At 36.8% G+C, this 27,911-nt stretch overlaps 1 protein-coding gene across 5 annotated transcripts in view; it reads right to left on the reverse strand.

Moving 5' to 3' along the window:
• Window positions 1-1,395: 1,395 nt before the first annotated feature.
• LOC143218247 (uncharacterized) overlaps window positions 1,396-27,911 on the reverse strand; it is a 41,723-nt gene continuing 15,207 nt past the window's right edge. For 2 of the 5 annotated variants that reach the window (XM_076443331.1, XM_076443330.1), the window contains one exon: window positions 1,396-12,135. In XM_076443331.1, the coding sequence (XP_076299446.1) occupies window positions 2,925-11,846 (8,922 nt within the window). In that variant the 5' untranslated portion in view covers window positions 11,847-12,135 and the 3' untranslated portion in view covers window positions 1,396-2,924. Of the gene's footprint in view, window positions 12,136-14,537; window positions 14,685-22,874; window positions 23,027-23,600; window positions 23,743-27,911 lie in introns of those variants that run through there. The other 3 variants (XM_076443333.1, XM_076443332.1, XM_076443335.1) reach the window with 3 other exon arrangements.

Below are 27,911 nucleotides of genomic sequence, written 5' to 3' on the forward strand. Positions count from 1 at the left end.
TGATTTCCACTTCGCCATTTAATTCGACGGTGGATCCGTCTGCGATGCGGACGGTTGTTTCGGTCGGTCTGGTTGTTGCTCCCTGCTGTTGACAAGGGAGCGCGTTGCTCCCTTATCGAGTAGAGCTTGCAAGCGGCGTTCGTAGACCGTTACTGGCGTGAATATGCGTGTGTCCGGGCCTAATTTCGTGGAGGCGTTTCGTTGTTTCGTCGGTCGGTGCCTCAGCCGCCGACTCTGCTTCCGTTTTCCGATATGGGGTTGCATGTGCATTTGATCGTTGTTGTTCCGGTGGTGCCACAGTATGAGCAGAAGAGCTTCGGTGTTCTGCGGCATTCTATTCTTTGGCGCCCTCGTTGGCCGCACCTACAGCAGCACGTGCCCCGGTCATACGTGCTGGTTATCTCGGCCGCGCTATTTGGTTGTTCTTCTGTCATAACCTCCTCTAGTTCCTCGGTGCGCTCGAGTAGCTAATTTGTTGACCGAACCTCTGTTCGTCGTATGAATTTTTGGATCTACGGTTGGAGGTTCCGGTATGTCCTCTCCGGTTGGTCCTCGGTTTCTCTCCCGGCTTTTGTAGCCTGTCTCGGATATTGTCCTCGAGGTCGATAAGTCGGTTCCGGGGCAGAAAATTTTTGTGGAAGGCTTCGAGGAAATCCTCTCAGGTTTTCCACTTTTGGTATCTATTCCAATACCATTGCAGGGCATTTTCTAGAAATACCTCGGCCAGAGACGGTAATATTTCCTCCGGCTCGACCTTGAATCCTCTGCGGAGGTCCCTGAACCGGTCGAGGAAATCCTCTGCTCTATCTCCACCGTCGTAGTGGGTTCCCCAACGGCGGATTCGTTCCATAATGTGGTCATTGTCCATCTTGGTGCGGATGTGGGCGACGAGCCGTGTTCGGAGCTCGTCTAAAGTTCCGTCCTGGTTTATCCCTCGCTGGCGGGCTTGTTCCACGAGCTCTGTTCTTCGGAGGCGGTATATCCACCTAGTACTCATTCGCGGTTCTTCCTGCTTAAAGAACCTAGTCGGGCGCCATTTGTAACACTTGTCGGTTGGGAGAAATGTGTCGGCTCAATCGGCTGTCCAGGGTACTTACGAGCCGCGAATGAATACTACGGGTTGGATGTACTAACTATTTATTTAACCTAGCGTCTTACTTGCTAATGATCACAACGCTGGACTCGTGTTGAACGCGGTTCGGCGGCGACTTAGGACTACGGTTTATTTCTAACACAAACGGAACACGGCGGTCTTATTCCTACGGCGGCGCAGGCGGAGAAACGGCGGTCTTAATGCTACGGCGCGGCGACTTAATCCTAACGTGAGCGGAAAACGGTGTAGATCCGGAATTGACCTCGAAATTAGTTTGAGCTCCGTCCAGTAGGGGAGTTTGGTACATTTTACATTTACATTTTGAATCGTCGAGAAGCACAGCAGCGCCAACGAGATACCATATCAGCGGTGACAGCAATCACTGTATCAATAAATGTTGCTGGTAAATCAGGCTTCATCAGTAAGCGTGTACGCTTGGGCAGCGCGTACGTGTGCCTAGGCGGATTGCAAGGGTTCGGTATTTGACAAACCATTTCTCTATAATGCACATTTGAGACCCCTACGTTGTCACAATCGCGAGATAAAAGATCAATCTAGGGCGCAAGCTTGTCAAAGTGGCCTACTTTTGCGTTTTCGAGGCGTAATTTACATTATTCGGCAGCATGATGTCTGCCCGGGAGGCTCTGTAAGCAGGTCTCCCAGAGGCCTCGCGGTGAGAAAACGTAAGCGATTACATTTCGACAGTCAGTTACCGACAATTACCCGGTCGGAATTGTAGAGCATGGATAGCGTGGCAGGTGACGATACATTGCACGCCTAGATCAGATCGTGTCGAGGCACGTGGACCGTCATCCACTCATCCGTCGGAATACTTTCCGAATCCGGAACAAATGGTGTTCTATCGTTAGAATGATATTCATCAATGCTGACACCATGGTTTTACAATAGATCTGTGATACTATGAGATACTAGGATTCTACTGGAGCCAGATACGTGATTGAGATGCAACTTGCTATTTACAAGGTCTTCGAAAAACGCGCTCAATTTTATGCTGCTCAGGCTTACTCAAGGCAGACTGATAAAGGTGGTAAGTGCATTGATTTAAACAAGGTTTTCTTTATTGCTATTACTAATTGTAATTTATTTCCTGATAAGTTTCATTATATATCTAGCCATACCATAAGAGATGAAAAAACTAACGAGCTTGATTTAAAAGATTTTCAATTTATCTTTATTGAGTTGCCAAAGTTTCCTAAGAGTAGATAAGAGCAGCTAGAAAATGTAGTAGATCGTTGGCTATTTTTCTTCAAATATGCAGAAGAAACAACTAATGAAGATTTAAGAAAAATCACCAATAATAAAGCAAGCATATGATGCAGTGGCGCACCCAGGGGGGGGGGCCAGGGGGCCAAGTCCCCCACCAAGAAAAAAATGTTCAGCTTCCAAAATTAAAATCGCGGAATAGCCCTGGGTACCGATGATAGATATTTTGGCTTAAAAAAAAGGTCATCACGCAAAACCTAGGGCTGGGTTCAACTCGGCTCCCCCCCCTCCCCCAAGATTACATCCTGGGTGCGCCACTGATATGATGAGTTATATAAGTTTCATGGGAATGTGTGAGAAAGATCTCGTGGCATATGAAGAAAGGGTTATGGAGTTACAGAAAGAAGCTGCTATCTTGAAACAAAAACTCGATGATGCTACTGAAAAAGGAGACTAGAAGGCATCCTAATCGGACATGAAAAAGGCAGAGCCGAAGGAAAGGAAGACGGCGAAAAAGAAGTTAAAATAGCTGTGGCCAAAAACTCACTCAAGGCCGGTGTCTCTATTGATGTTATCTCTCAAATCACCGGCCCTTCTTTGGATGAGATTAAGCAACTTGACCTGCACAAGTAACCTCTTTCAAGCCTTTGTTATTCGCAGGTTCTACAACAATGCTATTAAGTGAAAATGGAGGTATTTTATTATCCACATTAGCTATACCTTGCTCCTGATTATTACTGTTAACCGTTTGCTGCCTATCTAGCATCTTTTCAATATTGCCTTTTAAAATACTTAGAAACTTCTCATTTTTCGGACAAGCTTCTTTTGCAGCTGAATATAAAGTATTCGGGATTTGAGAGTACCTCTCGTTCCACACATGGTCTGCCATATCTAAATATACTTTAAAAAAGTTAACATCTTTTATTAACACACCAGATTGTTTAGCTGTTTTTTCAAGTGTCTCTTCAAATTCTCCTACGATATTCAGTGTGTTAGCCAAAGCTTCTTCGTAGGTAAAGGAACAGAACTTAGGAAGAGGATATTTTTTATCTAGGAATCTTTGTAATAAGAAAAATCCTAAACCAACATTGTTATTGATACAAACTTCACTGCTAAATTGGCTAGCGTATTGGTTACCAGGATTTTTTGTTGTATTAGAATAATTTGCTGAAGCTTCAGGCAGAGCAGCTCTAGAACCTACTAACCCACCTATAGAGTTTTTTACCCAACCAACTAAATCATTTATCCATGAAGATTTTTGACTTGCATTGCTTGTTGCTATTTCAGGTTGATTACTTGAGTCTATAGTAAGAGGCCCATGCGATGAGTGATGACGATTACGATCTCCATGATGATGACGACGCTTGCGTTGTTGATGCTTTTCTCTTTTTTCATTATATTTTCTCTTTAAATATTCTACAACACCACTATATCTGTTATTAGTAGCTAAATCCAAAGGTGTTTGTCCAATATCATTGGTTACATTAATATCAGCACCTTTCTCTACAAGGTATTTTACTATCTCTAACTTACCAGTCATAGCAGCAGAGTGCAAAAGTGTTCTACTAGAGTCAACTTTTACATTAACATCAGCACCTTCCTCTACAAGGTATTTTACTGTCTCTAGCTTATCAGCCATAGCAGCAGAGTACAAAAGTGTTCTACCATTCTTATCCTTTACATTAACATCAGCACCTTTCTCTACAAGGTATTTTACTGTCTCTAGCTTATCAGCCATAGCAGCAAAGAACAAAGGTGTTATACCATAATTATCCTTTACATTAACATTAGCACCTTTTTCTTCTATAAAGTATGTTACTACTTGTAGTCCATCATTCATAGCAGCATAATGCAAAGGTGTAACCCCAGAATTATCCTTTACATTAAAATCAACGTGTTTGTCTTCTACAAGGTATTTTACTGTCTCTAGCTTATTAGTCATAGCAGCAGAGTGCAAAAGTGTTGTACCAGAATTATCCTTTACATTAACGTCAGCACCTTTCTCTACAAGGTATTTTACTACTTTTAGCTTACTATTATTAACAGCACATTGCAGAAGCGTTTGTCCGTCACTATCTTTGACCTTAACACTAACTCCTTGATTTATAAGACCCTGAACTTCACCAGAATCATCATATTTTACTGCATCAAACAACCTCTCTGTTAATTCTTCAATAATGGAATCTGCGAAACTTCTATGACCACTACTTTCCAGAATCTCTAAGGGTACTTCATCATTAACTTTCAAGTCAATCTTAGCGCCTTTCTGTATAAGGTATTTCACTACCTCTAGCTTACCATCAATAGCAGCACAGTGCAAAGGTGTCAGCCCATAATTCCCCCTTATATCAAAATCAGCACCTTTCTCTATAAGGTATTTCACTATCTCTAGGTTACCATTAGTAGCAACAGGGTGCAAAGGTGTCTCCCCATAATTATCCTTTACATTAATATTAGCGTTTTTCCCTTCTATAAAGTATCGTACTACCTCTAGCTTACCATTAATAGCAGCAAAGTGCAAAGGTGTTTGCCCATCATTCCCCCTTATATCAACATCAGCACCTTTCTCTATAAGGTATTTTACTACTTCTAGGTTACCATCATACGCAGAATAGTGCAAAGGTGTCTGCCCATCATTATCCTTTACATTAATATCAGCGTTTTTCTCTTCTATCAGGTATCGTACTACCCCTAGCGTACCATTATGAGTACCATCGTGCAAAGGTGTAACCCCATAATTATTCTTTACATTAAAATCAATGTGTTTCTCTTCTATAAAGTATTTTACTACTTCTAGCTTGTCACTGTTAGCAGCATAGTGCAAAGGTGTCTGTCCATCATTATCCTTTACATTAACATTAGCACCTTTTTCTTCTATAAAGTATTTTACTACTTCTAGTCCATCATTCATAGCAGCATAATACAAAGGTGTAACCCCAGAATTATTCTTTACATTAATATTAGCGTTTTTCTTTTCTGTAAGGTATCGTACTACCTTTGTATTATTACTAGTAGCAGCATAGTGCAAAAGCCCCATTCCAGAACCATCCTTCACATTAATATTAGCTGTTTTTTCTTCTATAAGGTATTCTACTACTTCCAGTCCATCATTCTTAGCAGCATAATGCAAAGGTGTAACCCCATAATTATTCTTTACATTAAAATCAACGTGTTTCTCTTCTATAAGGTATTTTACTATGTCTAGCCTACAAGTCTTGGCAGCAGAGTGCAAAAGTGTCTGTCCATCATTATCCTTTACATTAATATTAGCACCTTTTTCTTCTATAAGGTATTTTACTACCTCTAGCTTACCATGATCAGCAGCATAGTGCAAAGGTGTCTGCCCATCATTATCCTTTACATTAATATTAGCACCTTTTTCTTCTATAAGGTATTTTACTACCTCTAGCTTACCATGATCAGCAGCATAGTGCAAAGGTGTCTGCCCATCATTATCCTTTACATTAATATTAGCACCTTTTTCTTCTATAAGGTATTTTACTACTTCTAGCTTGTCACTCTTAGCAGCATAGTGCAATGGTGTCTGCCCTTCATTGTTTGTAGCATCAATACTAACACCATGATTAATAAGCTCCTTGACATCATCAATATTATTTCTCCCGATTGCTTCAAACAGTTTTTGTTTCTTTATCTCATACATTACAGCTTTATAACTATCATTCCTAACGTTCCTCTGTAATTCACCAAAGTTTCCAGCACTACTTATCCATTCGATTTCTTTCCTTAACAATATGTTCTTATCATTAAACTCTATTTTTAGAGTCTGCATCTTATCTTGATTGTACTCATGATAAAAATCATTTAATATAATAGTAAAAAGGTTATTTTTATCAGCTCTAGAACTCAAAGAGTTGGTTATAATTAAAGCATCGTTATCACGAGCAAACGTATAATTTCCTATCTCTTTCTTTACTCTTATCTTGTTTCCTTTCACCACATCTTTTGGATTTATGACATAAATAGTTGTACTATTATCATCGAAAATTAAAGGTTGCGGAGTTAATTCAAAATCTTCTAGAATATCTTCAATTACGAATATGCTATCGATTACTATATGTACTCTCTTGTACCAATTATTCTCTAATGCACCTTTTAATCTTATCTTAACTACTTCCTTTTTAGATGCATCATCAAGAGATAAATTAATCAGTAAATCACTATCGATTTTACTAACCTCTGTGTTGATTTCACTATCAATATCCTGCTTCAGTTGTTCCTGTATTTTACGTAGATCTAAAGTATCGATTTTGTTCTCTCGATTAAAATCATAAATTATCACATCAGAAATTGGAAGCTTTGCAAGAGTTAATTTTTCATCACCTGGGGTAACAACAAATACATTCTCACCACTGCCACCAACTAAGTGACTTGCTCTTGCCTTAGGATCATTCATCAATATATCATGATTACTATGTCCAATTGTAAGAACTTCACCGTTCGAATGTACAATAACATACATTTGTGACCGTTCTGCTATAGAAGAATAGTCTTTCACAAGACTATCAATTGACTCTTCAGTGTTTTGCATTGCATACACATTATTTTGACCCATTACAATTTTAGTGCTATCAATTAGATTATACGTAGTTATGTTTTCATCGGCACCACTAACAGTTAAATTAAAACTACTATCCACATTTATTTTCTTTTCTCTTTTGTAGAATTCTTCTATAAAGCTAAAAGTTATATTTTCCTCAGATTTATCGATAGCAGCGATATCTTGTAGTGTGTAGTTAAAGACAATCGCATTGTTACTTTGTGAATTTGGGCCTAAATCAATATATGCTTCCTTTCCCTTCTCTCCTCTTACAAAATAAGTAAAGTTACCATTAATAGCACTATTAGCAACCTTAGTGTAAGGATTGACTATAACTTGAGTATCATAAAAACATGAATCATCTTTTGGAATTGTAATGCTATCTAAATAATTTTTATTTTCTCCTCCTTTACCATCCATATACTTAGTACCACAGGCAGATACCACATGATCTACTCTACCTCTTCTCCCCAAGAATTGATTTATATTGCTCATATTAAGAGCAACATTAGATGCATCTTTTAAAATTCCCTGACGAAAATCGGCAGACACTTGGCACCTACATTCTCCCTTACTTCCCTCATCATGTGGAGTGAGTCCACCAACATCAATTGTATTAATTCCTCCACCCCCATCTATAGAACCTTTAATTTCTCTATCTACAGATGCGTTAACACTCTTTCCTCCAAAAATAAAGTTATCATCTTTATTTCCCCCAGTCATTTCTTTATGCCCATCACCTAAAACAAAAATATTCTTACTCTCTTGAAAACCCTTTACTCTATCCTTACCATCACCAAGGCTTATCAAGGTATAATTTCCAGTCCTATTATTTGCATACTCTACACCAATCGCACCATCGCAGTAATAAGTTCCACTCGTTGGAACAGATTCCCAGTTCCCTTTAGGTAGACAAAACAAATTAACTCCTTCTAGATTATCTGGCCTTGTTCTACTCCATTTTATATCATTTCTCTTTTGATCCAGCAACACTACGTTATCCAATATTATTTCCCAATCATGTTCAACAACCCTTCTACTAGGAAAAACATATCTTTGAATGTACGGATTACCTTCAAAAAAGCTTATCGTACTGTTGACTGCTTGATTATTTGCTCCTTTCTCTTTGATTAACCTTTCGATTTCTTTCGAAGGTTGCAGACCAAAAAAACCAAGCCACCCTTCATGAACCTTTTCCCATCCTGTTAGATGAATTTGCTTATCAGTTTCCTCAACTTTTCGTACTCCCATGTAAATATTAGTGCCTACAAATATTGGACCTACGATTGCCATTCCTATAAGACCAGTTACTCCGGAAACTCCCTCCAATAATTCTAACGTTAATCCTTCTCCAATCTCCATTCCAAGTTGGATAGAATCTACCTCAAGCTGCAAACTATTCATTTTCTCAACTTTTCGTACTGCCATGTAAATATCAGTGCCTACAAATATTGCAGCTCCTATTGCCATTCCTATAGGACCAGTTACTGCAGAAACTCCCTCCAATAATTCTAACCCTAATCCTTCTCCAATCTCTATTCCAAGTTCAATAGAATCTACCCCAAGCTGCAAACTATCCCCTATGATAGGAACTAAAGCATCTTTATTACCTTTTTCATATTCTTTCACTTGATTATACAAATCATATGCAATAAAAGCACTAACTCCCCTTGCAAGAAATGGAGAGGCAAACTTTAGCGATTTACCAAGCAATGCTCTGCCTTCTAACATATAACCTGCCCCTTTCATAGATACTGTCTCTGCAAGTTTTGCTAATCCTTGATTACCAGCAAGAAAAACTGTATTTATCGCAAGATCTTCATAATCACCACGAAATAGATCAGCAATCATATTTTTTGCAATCATTCCATGCATAACCATACCAGAAACTTTTCCTACTCTCTCTAAATGACCAAGATACATGTGAGTATCAGTGAGCATGTTGACCTTATCTTTATAGTCACCTATAACTTCGCTTTCACTTGCTAAAGCAATGAAATTAGAAAACTTTTCCTTATTTGCCCCACGTTCATTTGAGATAGTTTCAATAAACTTTTTACTATCTATTATAATGTTATCAGGATCTCTATTTGCAGCCCCTCTTTTATTAAATTTGTCTATTTCTTTCCATTCTAAGCAACTCTTTACAGACCTACGTCTTCTAGACAGGCCAGTATCACCACAAATTAAAACTCTTACTCTTCCTAATACTTCTAATACTTCTTTAGGAAGTGTTACTCCGTCTTTTGTTATAACACTTTCAATCGCTTGTTCAATTGTTTCCATTGTAATATCTTCTACATTTTCTAATTCACCTATCAATGCTTCCCTTACCAACTTGGCAAAATCTTTTGTGAACGCAGTATCTTCTTCAATTGTAACAAGTGTACTACCATGTGAAAGGTAATTACGCATTCTTGCTGCTTTCCATTGATATTTGCTTCGCGTGTTCACAAGATCGTCATGTCTTTGTACTACATCGTACAAATTAAGAATCTGAGACCAGATTGCGTAGTCGTTCTTCAGTGTTTTCAACAAAGAAAACTCAGATTTTATTTTCTTTGAATAGAAGTTTTCTAAATGCTTTATTGCTTTTGCTGCATCGCTTTTTTGGACGCGTTTGTTTAGAAGATATTGTTCAAGTGCTAATTGTAATGGTTGATTATTACGCGGTTTACCATCTATTCCTTCAATTATTCCATCAAATAATATCTGAATTGCTTTTGACTCTACTCCTTTAACATTTTTAATTACATCAGTCCCAACCTTTTTACGTAACTTCTCTATGGTATTAGAATTCTTAGTAGCTTCTGCAAGTGATGAAGTCCAGTACTTTTTCACTGGTTTGTTACTGTTATTAGTTTCCCTAGAGGGAAAGTGATGAAGATTTATCTGTTTAACATTTTCATAAATCCTATCCATTAACGCTTTATCGTTGTTTGTCAGAGACTTATAACTATTTTCTCTCTTTATTAATTCAAGAGCCGAAATAATGTCAGGTATAGACTTATTTTTATCTCTCATATTTAAACTCCTGTCATTTTTTACTATATTCTTAAATGACTCATCTTGGATTTTCCCGAAATTTTGATCAATGATAAACCTAATAAACTCACTGTTATTAGTTTCGCTTTGAGGAAAGCCCGGATTAACTATCTGTTTAGCATTTTCATAAATCTCATCTATTAACGATTTATCCGTTTTTCTCAGAGACATATAACTATTTTCTTTCTTTATTGATTCAAGAGCCGAAATAATGCCACGTATAGATTTTTTTTCATCTGTCAAACTTAATTTATCGTTATTTTTTACTATATTCTTAAAAGCCTTATCTTGGATTTTCCCGAAATTTTGATCAATGATAAACCTAATAAACTCACTGTTAATAGTTTCCCTTTGAGGAAAGCCCGGATTAACTATCTGTTTAACATTTTCATAAATCCCATCCATTAACGCTTTATCGTTGTTTGTCAGAGACTTATAACTATTTTCTCTCTTTATTAATTCAAGAGCCGAAATAATGTCAGGTATAGACTTATTTTTATCTGTCATATTTAAACTCCTGTCATTTTTTACTATATTCTTAAATGACTCATCTTGGATTTTCCCGAAATTTTGATCAATGATAAACCTAATAAACTCACTGTTATTAGTTTCGCTTTGAGGAAAGCCCGGATTAACTATCTGTTTAGCATTTTCATAAATCTCATCTATTAACGATTTATCCGTTTTTCTCAGAGACATATAACTATTTTCTTTCTTTATTGATTCAAGAGCCGAAATAATGCCACGTATAGATTTTTTTTCATCTGTCAAATTTAATTTATCGTTATGTTTTACTATATTCTTAAAAGCCTTATCTTGGATTTTCCCAAAATTTTGATCAATGATAAACCTAATAAACTCACTGTTATTAGTTTCCCTTCGAGGAAAGCCCGGATTAACTATCTGTTTAGCATTTTCATAAATCTCATCTATTAACGCTTTCTCGTTGTTTGTCAGATCCATATAACTATTTCCTTCCTTTATTGATTCAAGAGCCGTAATAATGTCAGGTATAGATTTATCTGGCATTTTTATGCTTAAAATATCCTTAAAAGACGCATTAAAGACTTCGATTTTCCTGAAATTTTGATCAATGATACGGCTAATAAACTCACTTTTCAATTTGTCTATTTCATTATCAATAATATATCTAACAAAAGTTAAATCTCCACTGATTTTATCAACTGTTTCGTTTTCTATCAGAGGAAATAAATGTTTATGTGTTAACGTATCTCTAAATGTAATTAAATTTAGAACCGGTATGCCTTCCATTGTCAACTCTGTTCCGAGCTTATAGTCTAAGTTCGGAGTGTCTTTTGTACCCTTCAGGTATTCGCCACTACGACGAAGAGCTTCTTGTACAGCTAATATTTTTTCATCAGCAGTTGTCCCTTCAACTTTTATACTTTCTAATATCGACCCAATTCCTCGAGATATCTTATGAAGAGAATTTGAATTTCTCCTTACATCAAAGTAATCATCTAGTACTGATGTTATCGTAGTTATATACCTATACTGATCTTCTGTCATATATTTTGTATCAAGCGGACCTAGGTCTTTTAATGTTAGTTTCCTATAATAGTAAATAGTAGCCTTTGCTAAAGACTTATTGAACTTTAGTGAAAATTGACCTTCTTTTAGTGTCGACTCGTAATCAAGTAATGCAAGCCCGAGATTCTTAAACTCCTTAGCATCTTTTCGGAGTAGATTATTTGTCATTTGATTAATCTTATTTTTTATCTTCTCAGCTAGCTCCTTCCTTTTATCAAGTGGAAATGAAGTATCTCCGTGTTCTATACAATATAGTTGCAATCCTAGTAACATCATTGTAGAAAAGAGTTTTATTTTTGATTTATCAATTTCTTCAAGAGGTTTATGATCCACTTGTTTCTTTCCTGTACAATGAGCAACAGTAAATATTGCCATTATATCCCCCCTGTTGGAACTTATTTAAGAAACAAATTGGCAAAACAATTTATTGTTACTTCGTTGCTACCTCGTAGCGATCCTCACTCGTGTCGAGTTTTCTCGAAACAGTAAGGACGTGCGTCACAACGTGACTTCAGAGATATATTACTTAGAATAAATTTTATTTGATATTCCAATAGAATGTGGTTGATGGTATACCCGATATTCCAACAAGTTATGGACCCAGGTTACGTTGCATACCGTATTACGTCGTGTACCTAGTTACGTTGTGTGCAACAAACATTTTCTGAAAAAGAAAAGAATTACGTTGTGAGATAGTTTGCCGTGTGTTAAATATCGTGCATAGACACAGTGAATTTAAGAAACTCAAATAAGACAAAGGAAAAGGAAAGGAATGTCAAGCCATTCGACGGCAAAAAAATATAGTGTGTGGAAGTTCAGAATTCGCCATTGACAACACTCCGCAAAAGCTAAATACGGAATGGATTCGGGCTGATAATGTCGCCAAAAATGTTATCATAGAATATTTGTCGGACTCATTACTTACAATTAGTTTAGTAAAGACAAATGAAAGTGCTAAAGAAGTGTTATGTAGTTTGGACGCTATTTATGAGCGTAACAGTGTTGGTACGCACCCAGTAAGCAAAGTGCTCATTGCTTCGACAAAAGTATAAAACATTTGGCTTATTTTCCAATCATGTGACTTCTACCATTAAGTGTTCCACTGCGAACGTATTCAAACGTTGAATCTTGTGTTTTTCTTACATTATAAGTACATTTATTACAATGAAAAATAAATATTGGGTCGAGGAAGGCAGTTAGATAAAAGTGAGGTCGATCGAATCGTTCTGTTGCGCGCTCGGAAAAGTACAGTATTCATAAAATTGCGAAATTATTAAACAGAAGTAGGTGCGCGATATATAATGTGTTAAAAAATCCAAGTGCTTATGGAGAAACGAAAGAAAGTGGAAGACCTAGCGTTACTTCCGAACGTGATAAACGTGCAATTTTGCGTGTTGCGTCGAATTTTAAGGACACAACAAGACAAATAGCCGAAGGAGCAGGTGTGAAAACAAGTTTAAGAAATGTGTGAATTGTTAGTATGTTAGTAGATAAATGAGGCATAATTTTCTGCATTTCATTTTCCAAAATTCCATATCTACGATTAAATGCTAAAGTTCAATAAAAATTCATAAGCTTAGCTTCTCCTGAATTTTTTAGAATATCGTTTCATTTAGTACGTTATAACTTAATACACGTGTGAGTAAGGATTTTTTGCATGTACTTAACTGTAGACAGCGTGTTTCAAGACGAAAATAATAAGCATGGATTTTATTTACTTTTGTTGTATACAGCACCTATAAACATTGATGAAACAAAGAATAATTTTCAAGCTTTATTTCTACTCAAATAGAGTTATAAACCGATCGGCGTCGATTAGTGTATTAAAATTTGTACACGTTATTGGTAGTCATGTGTACAATAAAACTAAAAAGGTTTCAGCTGCAGAAAGTTACAGATATGTATATTGTCTCACAAAAACGATGACGCGGAGAATGCGCGGTTGCGCCGCGCCGCACAGTGGGACCTTCCGTCTAAATCGGAGACAAAATCAAAGAACTTTCGATAGAAATGAGGTAGAGCGATGAAATTTTTTTTAAATTAAAGCTGAAACTTTGCAGAATATGGGGAAAATAGGGAGATTATGGTAAGAACGTTCTTTAACGTTGAGAAAATTCGTTAAACTTGCACAATTTCAAGAAAATTGTGATTTTTAACATGCTGTACTTCATTTCCCGTAGATTTTTTCACGCTGATTTCAAATCTGGTCTCAAAATTTGTCTACGACCTCAGGATATTGCAAAATCGATTTCTTGAAATTCTACATGTTTAACGAATTTTCTCAACGTTAAAAAACGTTCGTACCATAATCTCCCTATTTTTCCCATATTCTGCAATGTTTCAGCTTTAATTGAAAAAAAATTTCATCGCTCTACCTCATTTCTATCGAAAGTTCTTTGATTTTGTCTCCGATTTGGACGAAAGGTTCCACTGTGCGCCGTTTAGGTAGTCAGTATGGTGTCTTTTGAAAAGAAAACCAGCCAAATTTTGTCGTAATTTTTAGATTAGGATCAAGGATCAAAAATCTAACCCGAATCGGATTCGATAATACAAAAATGGGGGTTTTCAGTTGTTACGTCCGATGACGTAGTGCGTAGTTATAAGACTATATGTATAATCGTGTATTATCATATACAGGGTGTCCCAAAACCCCTTCGACTCCGGGAAATGGGAGGTTCCTTAGGTCATTTGAAGCAACATTTTCCTTTGCACCAATGTCAGCCGGGGCTTTGTTTAGGAATTATTAACGAAAAACACGGACCAATCAGAGCGCGACCTAGACGCGCGATGGCACGTTCAGCCCGGCGCGCCGGGAGACGAGCGTGGTGTAACGCCGCGATACCGTAACGAACAAGAGTTTCTCGAGATTATGTGAATCCTCCCCGATTTGGATGAGCTTTGGATATGTTGTCAAGACCATGATTCTGAACAACATTACCCTTTACAGTTTTTGTCGGTCGGAAGAACTTTACTTGTCAATTCATATGGGTGGATCTTCTTACCCGACTTACGGCAACGTTACCCGAACGAGGGAAGAAGCAGAAACTGATTGTATTAAAAACTCACTTATTCAGCCGTAAATCCATTTGCTGCTTCGAAATGTGTGTCGCTGGGTCACTCGGTGACGAACTGCACAGATGTCTTCAGGTATACGACAGTACCGAAAGCTAAGGGACGTACGGCCAGGTCGACGAAGTGCACAGCCGGTGGTAGAAGGCCTAAAGGATGCGCGGTCAAGTCGACGATCCAGAATTTCACTTTCATTTTCGAATCGATAAATAATTCGTATGTTTATTTCACACAGATGCCTTGAAATTTTTCCACACTCACAATCACTGTTCACATTTGTCAACACATAGTTATGCACTAATAATAATTGCTTAAACTAATTAAACGATTATTTAATCTAATCACTAGACTGCGGATCTTTATGTAAAATGAAAGTTGGCTGCCGCTATTACAAGGGACAGGAGCCAGACAGATATTTGATTGTGATCATTTTAAGAAGTTGAAAATAATACATTGGTGTTTTGAAATTATTTTAATCTCTCTAGTGTCTTAAAATGCACCTACTCATGTTTGCTACAAATGCATGAAATCCGCAGTCTAGTGATTGCATTACCTGATTGTTGTAATTTGTGCAGCAGGACAAGGGATATGGCAATTATTATTAGTGCATAACTATGTGTTGACAAATGTGAACAGTGATTGTGAGTGTGGAAAAATTTCAAGGCATCTGTGTGAAATAAACATACGAATTATTTATCGAATCGAAAGTGAAATTCTGGATCGTCGACTTGACCGCGCATCCCTTAGGCCTTCTACCACCGGCTGTGCAGTTCGTCGACCTGGCCGTACGTCCCTTAGCTTTCGGTACTGTCGTATACCTGAAGACATCTGTACAGTTCGTCACCGAGTGACCCAGTGACACACATTTCGAAGCAGCAAATGGATTTACGGCTGAATAAGTGAGTTTTCAATACAATCAGTTTCTGCTTCTTCTCTCGTTCGGGTAACGTTGCCGTAAGTCGGGTAAAAAGATCCACCCATATGAATTGACAAGTAAAGTTCTTCCGCGACCGACAAAAAGTCTAAAGGAAATGTTGTTCAGAATCATGGTCTTGACAACATATCCAAAGCTCATCCAAATCGGGTAAAAGATAGTACAATCGATCGATTTACAATTAAAAGTTTTTACATTTATCGCGTAAACTAAAGCCGGCCGACAAAAACTGTAAAGGGAAATGTTGTTCAGAATCATGGTCTTGACAACATATCCAAAGCTCATCCAAATCGGGGAGGATTCACATAATCTCGAGAAACTCTTGTTCGTTACGGCATCGCGGCGTTACACCACGCTCGTCTCCCGGCGCGCCGGGCTGAACGTGCCATCGCGCGTCTAGGTCGCGCTCTGATTGGTCCGTGTTTTTCGTTAATAACTCCTAAACAAAGCCCCGGCTGACGTTGGTGCAAAGGAAAATGTTGTTTCAAATGACCTAAGGAACTTCCCATTTCCCGGAGTCGAAGGGGTCTTGGGACACCCTGTATACAGGGTGTCCCAAAATTCGTGAAAATCCCGAAAGGGGGTGGTCCCTGAGACCATTCTAAGAGACATTTTCCTTTGCACCAATGTCAACTGCGGCTTTGTTTAGGAGTTATTAACGAAAAACACGGACCAATCAGAGCGCGCCCTGGCCCGGCGCGCCACGCCGCACAGTGGTCCAAACTGCCGATTTAGGAGTGCAAAAGTCAAAAAACCAAACATGAACTAGGCATTTAATACTGTTTCTTACATCAACACATATGTCTGTAGAAGCTGAAATCGACAATATTACTTCTCAAATCAATTATTGTTAAGTGTGGCATAGGTTGAAAGTAGCAGTATGACAAGTACATCGATATAAAAGACATCCTTTTCAACTCTTATTTATTGTCTAGAACGGTAATATTGATTTCTAATTGTAATAGCCGTGTTCAGAAGCATTGGGAAGATATGAAAAAAAATATAAAACAATTTTTCGGAAATGTTTAAGTAATGTTCCTCAAGGAAGTATTAAGAAATTTATTTTTTAAGTTTGTTGTAGGAAATATTAATGATATTCGCCCGTATTCGCGCTAATTTTTGCATCAATATTAGGAATGGAATATGTAGTTTATGGTTTCATCAAATTTATTAGCAGGAAATTGCAGATTAGCAAGTCATTTTATTTTCTCTGATACAGTTCGATGACGAGTGCGCGTGGAACGAAGAGGTTTTAAGAAATTCATTTCTTAAGTTGGTAGGAAATACTAACGATACTCGCCCGTATTCGCGTTAATTTTTGCATCAATATTAGGAATGAAATATGTAGTTTATGGTTTCATCAAATTTATTTGTAGAAAAATGCAGATTAGTAAATTATTTTATTTTTTCTGGTACAGTTCGATGACGAGTACGCGTAGGACGTACATATATAATAGACGTACTATTATAATAATATATAATAGACGATTAATAGACGTATTAGGCAATAATGTGCAAAGAATGCCTGGTGTTGTGGCATTGTTGTTGGAGGGCCGATTGGCAGTTCTTTTTGCGAGTCGTAGAGAGCGTAAACAAAAAGAGATTGATTTTCTATTATTATGGGCCTTCCACATGAATGTTTCCCATTCTTATTGTGTCGAAGAGATCGTTAACAGCTTGGATTGTGTTAGGTTATATAATTATATCTAATTAGATGTAAATATAATAGTATAACTAGATATAAATATTGTTTTGTTTTTATTTTTATTATTATTGTGTTTTTTATATGTATTATTATTGTTGTTGTCGTAAATTTCATTTCTGAAAATTATACTTTTGTAAAAAATGAAGAATTGTGCACAAGTTTTTCTTTTCTAACACTGTACATTAAAACTGGCATTATAAATTGAAATATGTTGCTTCCTCTTTGCTATATTTTAAGAAAAAAAGATATTTCAAAAAACTTACGGAACTCAATTAGCCTTCTTTATACTTATCTAATGTGTATAGAATACATGTAACACAGAATTATCGATTATTAGAAGCGTTTAGACTTTTGCACTCATAAATCGGCCGTTTGGACCACTGTGCGCCGCGTCGGCAAGCGAGTGTCGGTGGTACGCCGTGACATCGCAACGAACAAGAGTTTCTCGATAATGTGAATCCTCTCCGATTTCGATGAGCTTTGGATACGTTGTCCAGACCATGATTCTGAACAACATTTCTCTTTACACTTTTTGGCGATCGGCTTTAGTTTACGAGATAATCTTAAAAAAAGAGAAGAAGCAGAAACTGATTGAATTAAAAACTCACGTATTCAGCCGTAAATCCATTTGATGCTTCGAAATGTGTGTCACTGGGTCACTCGGTGACGAACTGCACAGATGTCTTCAGGTACACGGCAGTACCGAAAGCCAAGGGACGTACGGCCAGGTCGACGAACTGCACAGCCGGTGGTAGAAGGCCTAAGGGATGCGCGGTCAAGTCGACGATCCAGAATTTAACTTTCACTTTCGAATCGATAAATAATTCGTATGTTTATTTTACACAGATGCCTTGAAATTTTTCCACACTCACAATCACTGTTCACATTTGTCAACACATAGTTATGCACTAATAATAATTGCCATATCCCTTGTACTGCTGCACAAATCACAACAATCAGGTAATGCAATCACTAGACTGCGGATTTCATGCATTTGTAGCAAACATGAGTAGGTGCATTTTAATACAGTAGAGAGATTAAAATAATTTCAAAACACCAATGTATTATTTTCAAATTCTTAAAATGATCACAGTAAGAATCAAATATGTGTCTGGCTCCTGTCCCTTGTAATAGCGGCAGCCAACATTCATTTTGCATAAAGATTCGCAGTTTAGTGATTAGTTTAAATATCACAGTCAAAAAAACAGCTAATACATAGCAACCGTTAGCTTTGAATTTACAAGTCTTTGGAGATGTTCTCTCTACCGCGGCTCGAACGACACTGATTTTCCGCAAGATTTTTCTAAAGAATTTAGGAAGGGCATTTAGAGTGTCGAAATTCGAAATGCACGCTGTAGCACGAGAACGACGGGACGGTTGGACGAAAAACAGGATACGAGAAGGACCGCTTTAAGACTTATGGCAATCACATGTTTAGGTTTTCCTGTAGATTGGTACGCAGAGTCGATGGGTAACCGTTCGAAAACGTCGTCTGTCCTTCTTTTAGAAAGTTTCTTAAGGAAGGTATAGGACAATAGGGATGCTACGCTGACCTGACATTTTTACCCCTTGCTGGGTAAAAGGACGGATGACGTTTTCGAACAGTTACCCATCGACTCTACATACCAACCTGCAGGAAAAACTAAACATGTGTTTGCCACAAAGCTTACAGCGGTCCTTCTCGCATTCTGTTTTTCGTCTAACCGTCCCGTCGTTCTCGTGCTACAGCGTGCATTTCGAATTTCGACACTCTAAATTCCCTTCCTAAATTCTTTAGAAAAATCTTGCGGAAAATCAGTGTCGTTCGAGCCGCGGTAGAGAGAACATCTCCAAAGACTTGTAAATTCAAAGCTAACGGTTGCTATGTATTAGCTGTTTTTTTGACTGTGATATTTAAACTAATCACTAGACTGCGAATCTTTATGCAAAATGAATGTTGGCTGCCGCTATTACAAGGGACAGGAGCCAGACAGATATTTGATTCTTACTGTGATCATTTTAAGAATTTGAAAATAATACATTGGTGTTTTGAAATTATTTTAATCTCTCTACTGTATTAAAATGCACCTACTCATGTTTGCTACAAATGCATGAAATCCGCAGTCTAGTGATTGCATTACCTGATTGTTGTGATTTGTGCAGCAGTACAAGGGATATGGCAATTATTATTAGTGCATAACTATGTGTTGACAAATGTGAACAGTGATTGTGAGTGTGGAAAAATTTCAAGGCATCTGTGTAAAATAAACATACGAATTATTTATCGATTCGAAAGTGAAAGTTAAATTCTGGATCGTCGACTTGACCGCGCATCCCTTAGGCCTTCTACCACCGGCTGTGCAGTTCGTCGACCTGGCCGTACGTCCCTTGGCTTTCGGTACTGCCGTGTACCTGAAGACATCTGTGCAGTTCGTCACCGAGTGACCCAGTGACACACATTTCGAAGCAGCAAATGGATTTACGGCTGAATACGTGAGTTTTTAATTCAATCAGTTTCTGCTTCTTCCCTTTTTTTAAGATTATCTCGTAAACTAAAGCCGATCGCCAAAAAGTCTAAAGAGAAATGTTGTTCAGAATCATGGTCTGGACAACGTATCCAAAGCTCATCGAAATCGGAGAGGATTCACATTATCGAGAAACTCTTGTTCGTTGCGATGTCACGGCGTACCACCGACACTCGCTTGCCGGCGCGGCGTGGCGCGCCGGGCCAGGGCGCGCTCTGATTGGTCCGTGTTTTTCGTTAATAACTCCTAAACAAAGCCGCAGTTGACATTGGTGCAAAGGAAAATGTCTCTTAGAATGGTCTCAGGAACCACCCCCTTTCGGGATTTTCACGAATTTTGGGACACCCTGTATATTGCTAGCAATAAGTACACACCCATTGTAACACAAACATAGTAGTTATAAGTGCATGTTCACCGTCGTGCGTAAGCGATCCACGCACCGCCTATTCTCCGCTCTATCTTTCATTTTCCTTTCCCATTCCACTCATAAATCTTATTCCAAACCACGGACCTAAGGACTGAGCGTAAAGTAGGTTTATGGATGAGAGGGGGCGTGCCGCGAGCGGGGAGGGATGGTTAACTGCGGCCATCTTGAGTGGGACCACACTGTGGTGAGCTCTATGGGCGCTTTTAAATACTAGTGTAGCGTCTGTACTACATCACCGACGAGAAACTATTAAAGACTGCCAGCCTTACGGGAGTTGGCGAGTAGGGCTGCAGGCGAGCCGAGCTAAGCTCGAGCTCGACTGGTCGAGTTGAGTCGAGACTCGATTGGTCGAGCCGAGTCGAGTACTCGCACGAAGCGAGCGGCTCGCATCGGTGCGAGTTACTTGCATCGGTGCGAGTTACTTGCATCGATGCGAGTCCAGTCGAGCTTACCGCGGCTCGCAGCAAGCGTGTGATTCGTACGAAATGAACGGCTTGCATGAAGGAATCGACTCGAAATAAATTCAAACGTAATACGACATTGAAGTTCTCGCAGTGCCACGTTTAAATTATTATGTTGGATGTGTCTTATCATGATTATTAATGTATATTTTTTCAGATTTTACAGACTTTGCGAACAGGTTTTAAAAAATTGGAAATTACCAAAAATTCGGAAAAATGCATATTTCCTATTGAAGTTTGGGAAATATCAGGTATATAAAAATTCAATAATGAGATATTGTTAAAACAACCGTTTTTAATTTTTTCCAGAATTTTTTATGTAGTGCATCGTACTTAAAAAAGATAAAAATAATCTTTTCCGATATTTCTTTACCTTTTGTAGGTGTATTATGTAATAGTGAACATTCTTGTATTCAGAAAAATAAAGTACAAACTTTAAAAAATGCAATGCTCTTAAAAAAATAATTTTAAAAATATTTTATTTGCCTATATTTCAATTAATATGAACAATACTTCCAGCAGATACAATTAGTGCAGACGGCAAGGTCTCCCGCTGCGAATCGAATCCCGCTTTTTTTCTTTTTTGTTAACCATATAATTGTTGTAGAGATATATTAAATATATTTTTCAAAGCACCGATCTCACCGATGCGAGAAGATAGCTTACTCGCACCGAAGCGAACGGCTTACACGAAACGAACAATGTATACAATGTATCTGATGTGTAGCCGTGAAATGAGTTTTATTTTAAAGTTTCCAGAGTACATAACTCGTTTATTTATATTAATATGTTAGTTGTGTCCCATCGTGATTATTAATGCATATGCTTTTCAGATTTTCGAATTATGCGAACGTCTTTAAAAAATTGCATATTTTAAAACATTCGAAAAAAATGCATATTTCCTATTGAAGTATGGGAGATAACAGTTTTATAAAAATTCAGTAATGGGATATTGTCGAAATCATTTTTCTTAATGTTTTTCAGAATTTTATATATACCATATATATATAGTGCAATGTACTTAAAAAAAATAAAAATCAACTTTTTCGATATTTCTTTACCTTTTGTATGTGTATTATGTAATTTTGAACATTTTTAACAAACGTAAAAATGCAATATAAATATTGCTTTGACAATATATTTGAGAAATATCACTACAACAATTATATGGTTAAGAAAGAAGAAAAAAAAGTGTTTAACGAAAAAGAAAATCATTCGGTGTGGGATTCTAATCGTATCTGCTGGAAGTATTGTTCATATATTGAAATATAGACAAATAAAATATTTTAAGAATTATTTTTTTAAGAGTATTGCGTTTTTTAAAGTTTGTACAATATAATAATTTAAACGTGGCAGGGCGAGAACTTCAATGTCGTATTACGCTTGAATTTATTTCGAATCAATTCCTTAATGCATGCCGTTCGTTTCGTACGAATCGCACGCTCGCCACAGTGCGCCGAACCATTGACAAAAATCGAAAAAGTCACTGCTTCATATCGATTTAAAACAATGTTCATACTATGTCAAAATAAATCAGTTTTTGAGAAAAAGATTTAAAAAATTCAGTAGGAAATTAGTTACAAGCGAATCTGTACGCGAATTTTAGGAAGATCAAATAGTAGACGTTTGTTGTTCAATTAACACAGATCTACAAAGCGTATTTGTTAAATTTTCAATATAGGTCCACATGAAGAAGTTGTATAATGCAACTTTTAGTATTTCTTCCACAATTCCGATCAGTTGCTATTTATGAAAAAAATTATATTTAAAACGAAGTTTCAGTTTCGGAAGAACTGAACTGCGAATTCATATATCTACTGAAAACCACCAATAAAACAAAATTTTGTTTATAAATATCGTTTTTTAATGTTTAAATAAATACTATATTTATAATAATATCATATTGTGATTGCTCTCAATATAAATAAAAAACCACTTTGTTTCATGTCTCTATCATAAACAGAACAAAAGTTATTGAATTTTGTCCAAGAAACAGGCATTCCGGCGCACTGTGGATCGGTGCGAGCTGAGCTAAGCTCGACTGGATTGATCGAGCCGGTCGAGTACTCGCATCGATGCAAGTAACTCGCATCGTGCGAGTACTCGACTCGACTCGACCAATCGAGTCGAGCTTAGCTCGGCTCGCATTTTGCGAGTACTCGAACAGCCCTATTGGCGAGCCTAAAATTTTTCGGTGTTCTCTTACGCCCCCTAGGATATATTCTGACTGGAGTGAGAAACAGGAGGCCACCGACGGCATTTCGGTGTAGCAACGCGCCCGCGCGCTACACTCACCAGCGTACCTTTACTATATCCGTGTGCGCTGCTTGTGCGCTTATGCCAGCCACAATCTATTTTTAGCACTTGCCATGTTGCCATGTTGTATTGCTTTACGGCGGAAACGAAACTGAAATTCGGCTGTCGAGTCGTCGAGCGTATGAATGGCAATCTGGAACTAGCATTCGAGTCCCCGTGCAGCGGGGATTTTTTTTTATTTTTATTTTTCATTACTTTTTTAATTACATTTTCTAACCTTCCAAAAAATTAAAAATATAAAAACTATGTTCAAAATATGTATTCATTTAAAATAGAAACGTTTTGTTACTGTCATAATTGCATTAATAAAAATATATTAATACCTCATTGTACCTATAGGTATATGATCGAGAACAGGTTGATGGTATTTATTTGGACTGATTGGAGAATACGAAAATGCAGGAAGTATTTTTTAGTTTATGAAACAATTTGTAGATTTATTAGTTGTCAAACAAATAATAAAATAAATTGTATAATATATATAAATTGATTTTATACTAGCATACACAAGTTTATTTGATCTTCTGTCTTCCTATAATAAAAAAATACAGTCATAACTATAATTATAATAGAATTTCATAAAATATTGAGGTTATTGTAAACTCATCTTTTTTCGCAATGATGCTCTTATTTCATTGCTTATAAAATGTATCATAATTAAACTACAATTATCCTAATAACGTAGAATGTAGTACATATTAAGTTTTAATTACCAGGATTTTCTTCTTCGACGTTAAGCACCCTTTACTGCTTCTCGTAATTTACGTATATGTACATTAGGCTGGACTTTATTTTTCGACCATGAAATTTTTTGGTCCCGTAAACCAGAATTGTAACAAATGTTGAGAAAATGATCTGGAAAAATGTTGGGGCCGATTGGATGATGGGAAAATGAGGCGCAGCAAATTTGAAAATTTTGAATTTTTTAAATCTTGACATAAATAGACGTTATGATATATCGTTGAATTTGTCTTTTTTCTCTTTAAGAATCCATATATAGCATAAACAGTTGTTGATAGAAAAACATCCGTGACCTTGAACACTTGAAATAATGACTTTGAAAAAATTTTTTTTCTCTGATACTATATCCACCTCCTTATATACTACAACTTTTATTTGAAGAGATTTTTCATATATACATAACTGACAGAGATATTAAGGGGCGTAATTTGCATTATTCGGAAGCATACAACTGCGCATATGTATAGCTATTTTCATAGCTACATGCTGCCGAATAATGCAAATTACGCCTCGTAAACGAAAAAATAGGACTTTTGAGGCAGATAGCGCCCTAGATCGATGTTTTATCTAGCGTTTTTGACTAGTGAAAAACCCCGTGTTTGTATTATCGAGAAATGAGTAAATGAATATTTTGCAATCCTGGAAGTCTCTCTACTCCCTTATAAATAAATTCATTAATATGCTCCAATCTACAAAAGAAAAACAGTTATAATATCGGAAAAAGAAGTTATTATGAATAATAAGTAGTCTGACTGAAACATAGACTGAAGGTGGTCAATGATACCGCTGAACGGGGCGTTTATTAACTAATGGAGGATCATAATAAAATTTTATATAGAAACAAAGAGGAGAAATAATATTGTATACTATACAAACTGTGATGGAATATCGACAGCAGTATCCTGACGCCACAAAACAGATTTGTCAAAGGATTTTTAAATATTTTTTAATATAGAGAGAAACACCTGATCAATCCCAACATGCGATTAATTGCATTTTTAAGAGGTATTGAAGACAGCTTATTAACTGAGAGTTATTAAATTTTTCATTTTCCTCAGAGTCAGTAAGTTCTTTATTTTTCTCGGAGTCATTAAGTTTTCCATTTTTCTTGGAGTTATTCAATTTTTCATTTTCCTCAGTGTCATTAAGTTCTTTATTTTTCTCGGAGTCATTAAGTTTTCCATTTTTCTTGGAGTCATTGAATTATTGCCATACTTTACCATATTGTAATCTTCTAGGTGTATTGTATAACTTCCGTAAGGATATTTTAATGATATTATCGATACATATCTAAGTTCATTCGGAGAAAATTCGTTAAAAAGCTAGAAATATTGTCTTTTAAGTTTTTCACATTAAACGTGCATTATTCAAGCTTTAATACATATAAAGAGCAGGCACGTGTTTGGCGAATATACCTAATGTAGTTATAAAAAAACCAAGTATATTAAAAATCACGTTATAAGTTAAGAAAGAAAACCATTATTACCATTATCTATGTCATAAGAACGCAGAGTATTTGAATCTCGGATAACGCAATATGTAACTCGTCCGCCCGAACTTGTTCGATTCTTTTCGTACCCACCCGACGTATTCGAAGTCGAATCGACGGGCCGCCGGACTTTCTGCGACCCGACCCGACCCGAACCCGAACATCGAGCGGCCCGCACATCCCTAAATTATTTATAATTACAAATATATTATATTAAATGACCTATTATAATAACCTATATTAGGTAATTATGATCACACTTTAAATAAGTAAATATGGCTCAAATTGTGCCGTATTTAGGCTCATTTTAATTAGAAGAATCTCACGAATACGTTGGTAATTCCGTAAAAAAAGATTGAAAAATAAAAAACTTTCCTATGTGCATTGATGTAATCGGTACGCAGCCTTTTGAACTGTGTCGGCTGCCTCGTACCTCAGTCCCTCTTTGTCGTTTACGCGCTGTCGTAAAAAAAGTTCTGGTACATATGTTGATAGTCTAAAAATATGATCAATGCTATTTTTCAATTTCTCTAAAAAACCTGCATTTGTCGAATTTTTGCGTGTTTTTCACTTTGTGTGTAATTAACATTTTGAACCAAAAAATCGGGAAAAAATCTCAAATATCAATTTCAATTAAATGTAATTATATGATTAAATTAATGCAAGTAAATGGGGAAAATTTACCGAAAATTGAATGGCACAACGGCTGTTTAAATAATTCGAAGGACTACCTCGTCCGGCTAGGCCCTTCATTCCAAATTGTAATATTCCAATATCATTTTCAATATTTCAAGTACTATTTAAAACTATTAATGAATTTTAACAACAAAATATTTTAAATAGAAAACTAAATTTTGACATATAAGATAAGATTATAGCAAGCTTGCTATAAATGTCGAAAACTCGAGTCTGGCCAGAGACATTCAATTTTCAGGAAACACTATTCTATGATGACGAACGGAGAAAAGGGAAGTGAAGCTCGGGGGCTTCAGTCGCCGTGGAGTGGAGTGAAACATTGTAACATGATACGGGTCGGGTCGGGTATATCGGTGTGAGACTACTAATCAAACAACAAAGCTTAATTATTTATCATTACTTTTTTATAGGATTTTCCTTAACATATTTGGTGAATTTTGTTTCTTTTTATGAAAATGATACCAAAATTATATAATTCCGATGATATTTGCTTATGCAATGAGCGACGCAAGTTTCGGACACAATGAAGGACAGCGTCGGGAAAAAAAGAGACGCGGGAAGTCCTTATTCTTTTAAGATTTCGACTTCGACTTCGTCTGCTAGCTCTTCGCCTCGTCGCACAATGTACTCATAAATGAATCATGTTTCAGGAATTGGTTCAGTTCAGAATGAAATAAAATAATGTTACACGCACTTTTTAAATAGCGTCATATATGGTGCAAGAAATATTCGTATAGAGTCAAATAGAATTATTTTTTTAGATATCTTCGTACGAAGTACTGCCTCTAAATAACATTGTATGGATAGGAGCCGTCGAAAATTAGTTTAATTAGTTAATACTTTTATCTTGTTACTACCTCTACTTTAATAATTGCAGTCAATAATGCTGTCGAGCATTACAAGTATGGGATAAATAAGTAAAAAAATTAATTTTCTGTTTCCTACTAAGGATCTTAATAAGAACGATTCAATTTTGTCATTACACAACATAACAAAATATTTTTTAAGAATCATTATTTTATATATAACGCAATAATGTTCAAATTACTTTTAAATTCCAATACATTTGTAGAATATTACGTAGTAATTACTTCCATTTTTCCTACATCTATAAACTATCGATTATATTGTAAACAATTATTACAATGGTGATAATAAGGAAAATAAGAATGCAATAAGAGAATTATATATAGTATTATAAGGCAATTACAGAATAGGTAATGTCAGCATTCTACTATATCATTCTTCTTCAACTTGACGAATATCTCGTCGATTGTGGAACTTTTAGCGCTGTGGTATATCAGATCACTGTAACTTTCACGTTACCCCCGCGCCCGTTGCGCCCGGTTACCGGGCTCGCTGAATAGCACAGGGGCTGGCAGTCTTTAATAGTATCTCGTCGGTGCACGTGCTACAGACGCTACACTAGTACTTAAAGTCGTCTATAGAGCGCACCACAGTGTGGTCCCACACAAGATGGCCGACAAGTTGATACCATGGATATAGGAATATAGGGATGGAGCATTGCGGGGTGGAAGTCATTTTCAGGAGGGGACGAGGTAGAAGCATGGAATTATGGGTTGGAATTGCATCTTTTTCATTGGCTGTGTCCGGCGCAAGCGCAGTACGTCATTATGCATGCGTTACATCATGTATATGTATAGGAAAATGATAAAGCAATGGGACTTAAACAGAAACATGTTTTGCGATTATGTAATGCATATGTTTTCCAAAGAGAAATATGCAAAACATATTATATTTTCCGTGTATATGCATATCTCATGCTCATATGAATCATTTATCTTGTTAAATTTATTTAATCTATTAATAAGCACTCGTATCATAACCGAATAGCGTCGATAATAGTTATACGCCAATATAATACTGAAGACGCCTCAACAAGTTATGATCTTATAATGATTGGGGAAAAGTAATCCATTATTTCTCCGCTAGATAGCTGCAGTGATGCCAGATGCGGGGAGTCACGGTGAAATGATGTACCCCCTCTCTGATGACAGCGAATGAGTGGGGCGAATGGGAGACACGCGTTGCACGTGCGCGATGGGGACCGTGAAGTGTGCGCCTGCGCACGGTGCTG

The sequence above is a fragment of the Lasioglossum baleicum genome, chromosome 19 (genome assembly GCF_051020765.1).
Source record: "Lasioglossum baleicum chromosome 19, iyLasBale1, whole genome shotgun sequence".
Classification (NCBI taxonomy): domain Eukaryota; kingdom Metazoa; phylum Arthropoda; class Insecta; order Hymenoptera; family Halictidae; genus Lasioglossum; species Lasioglossum baleicum.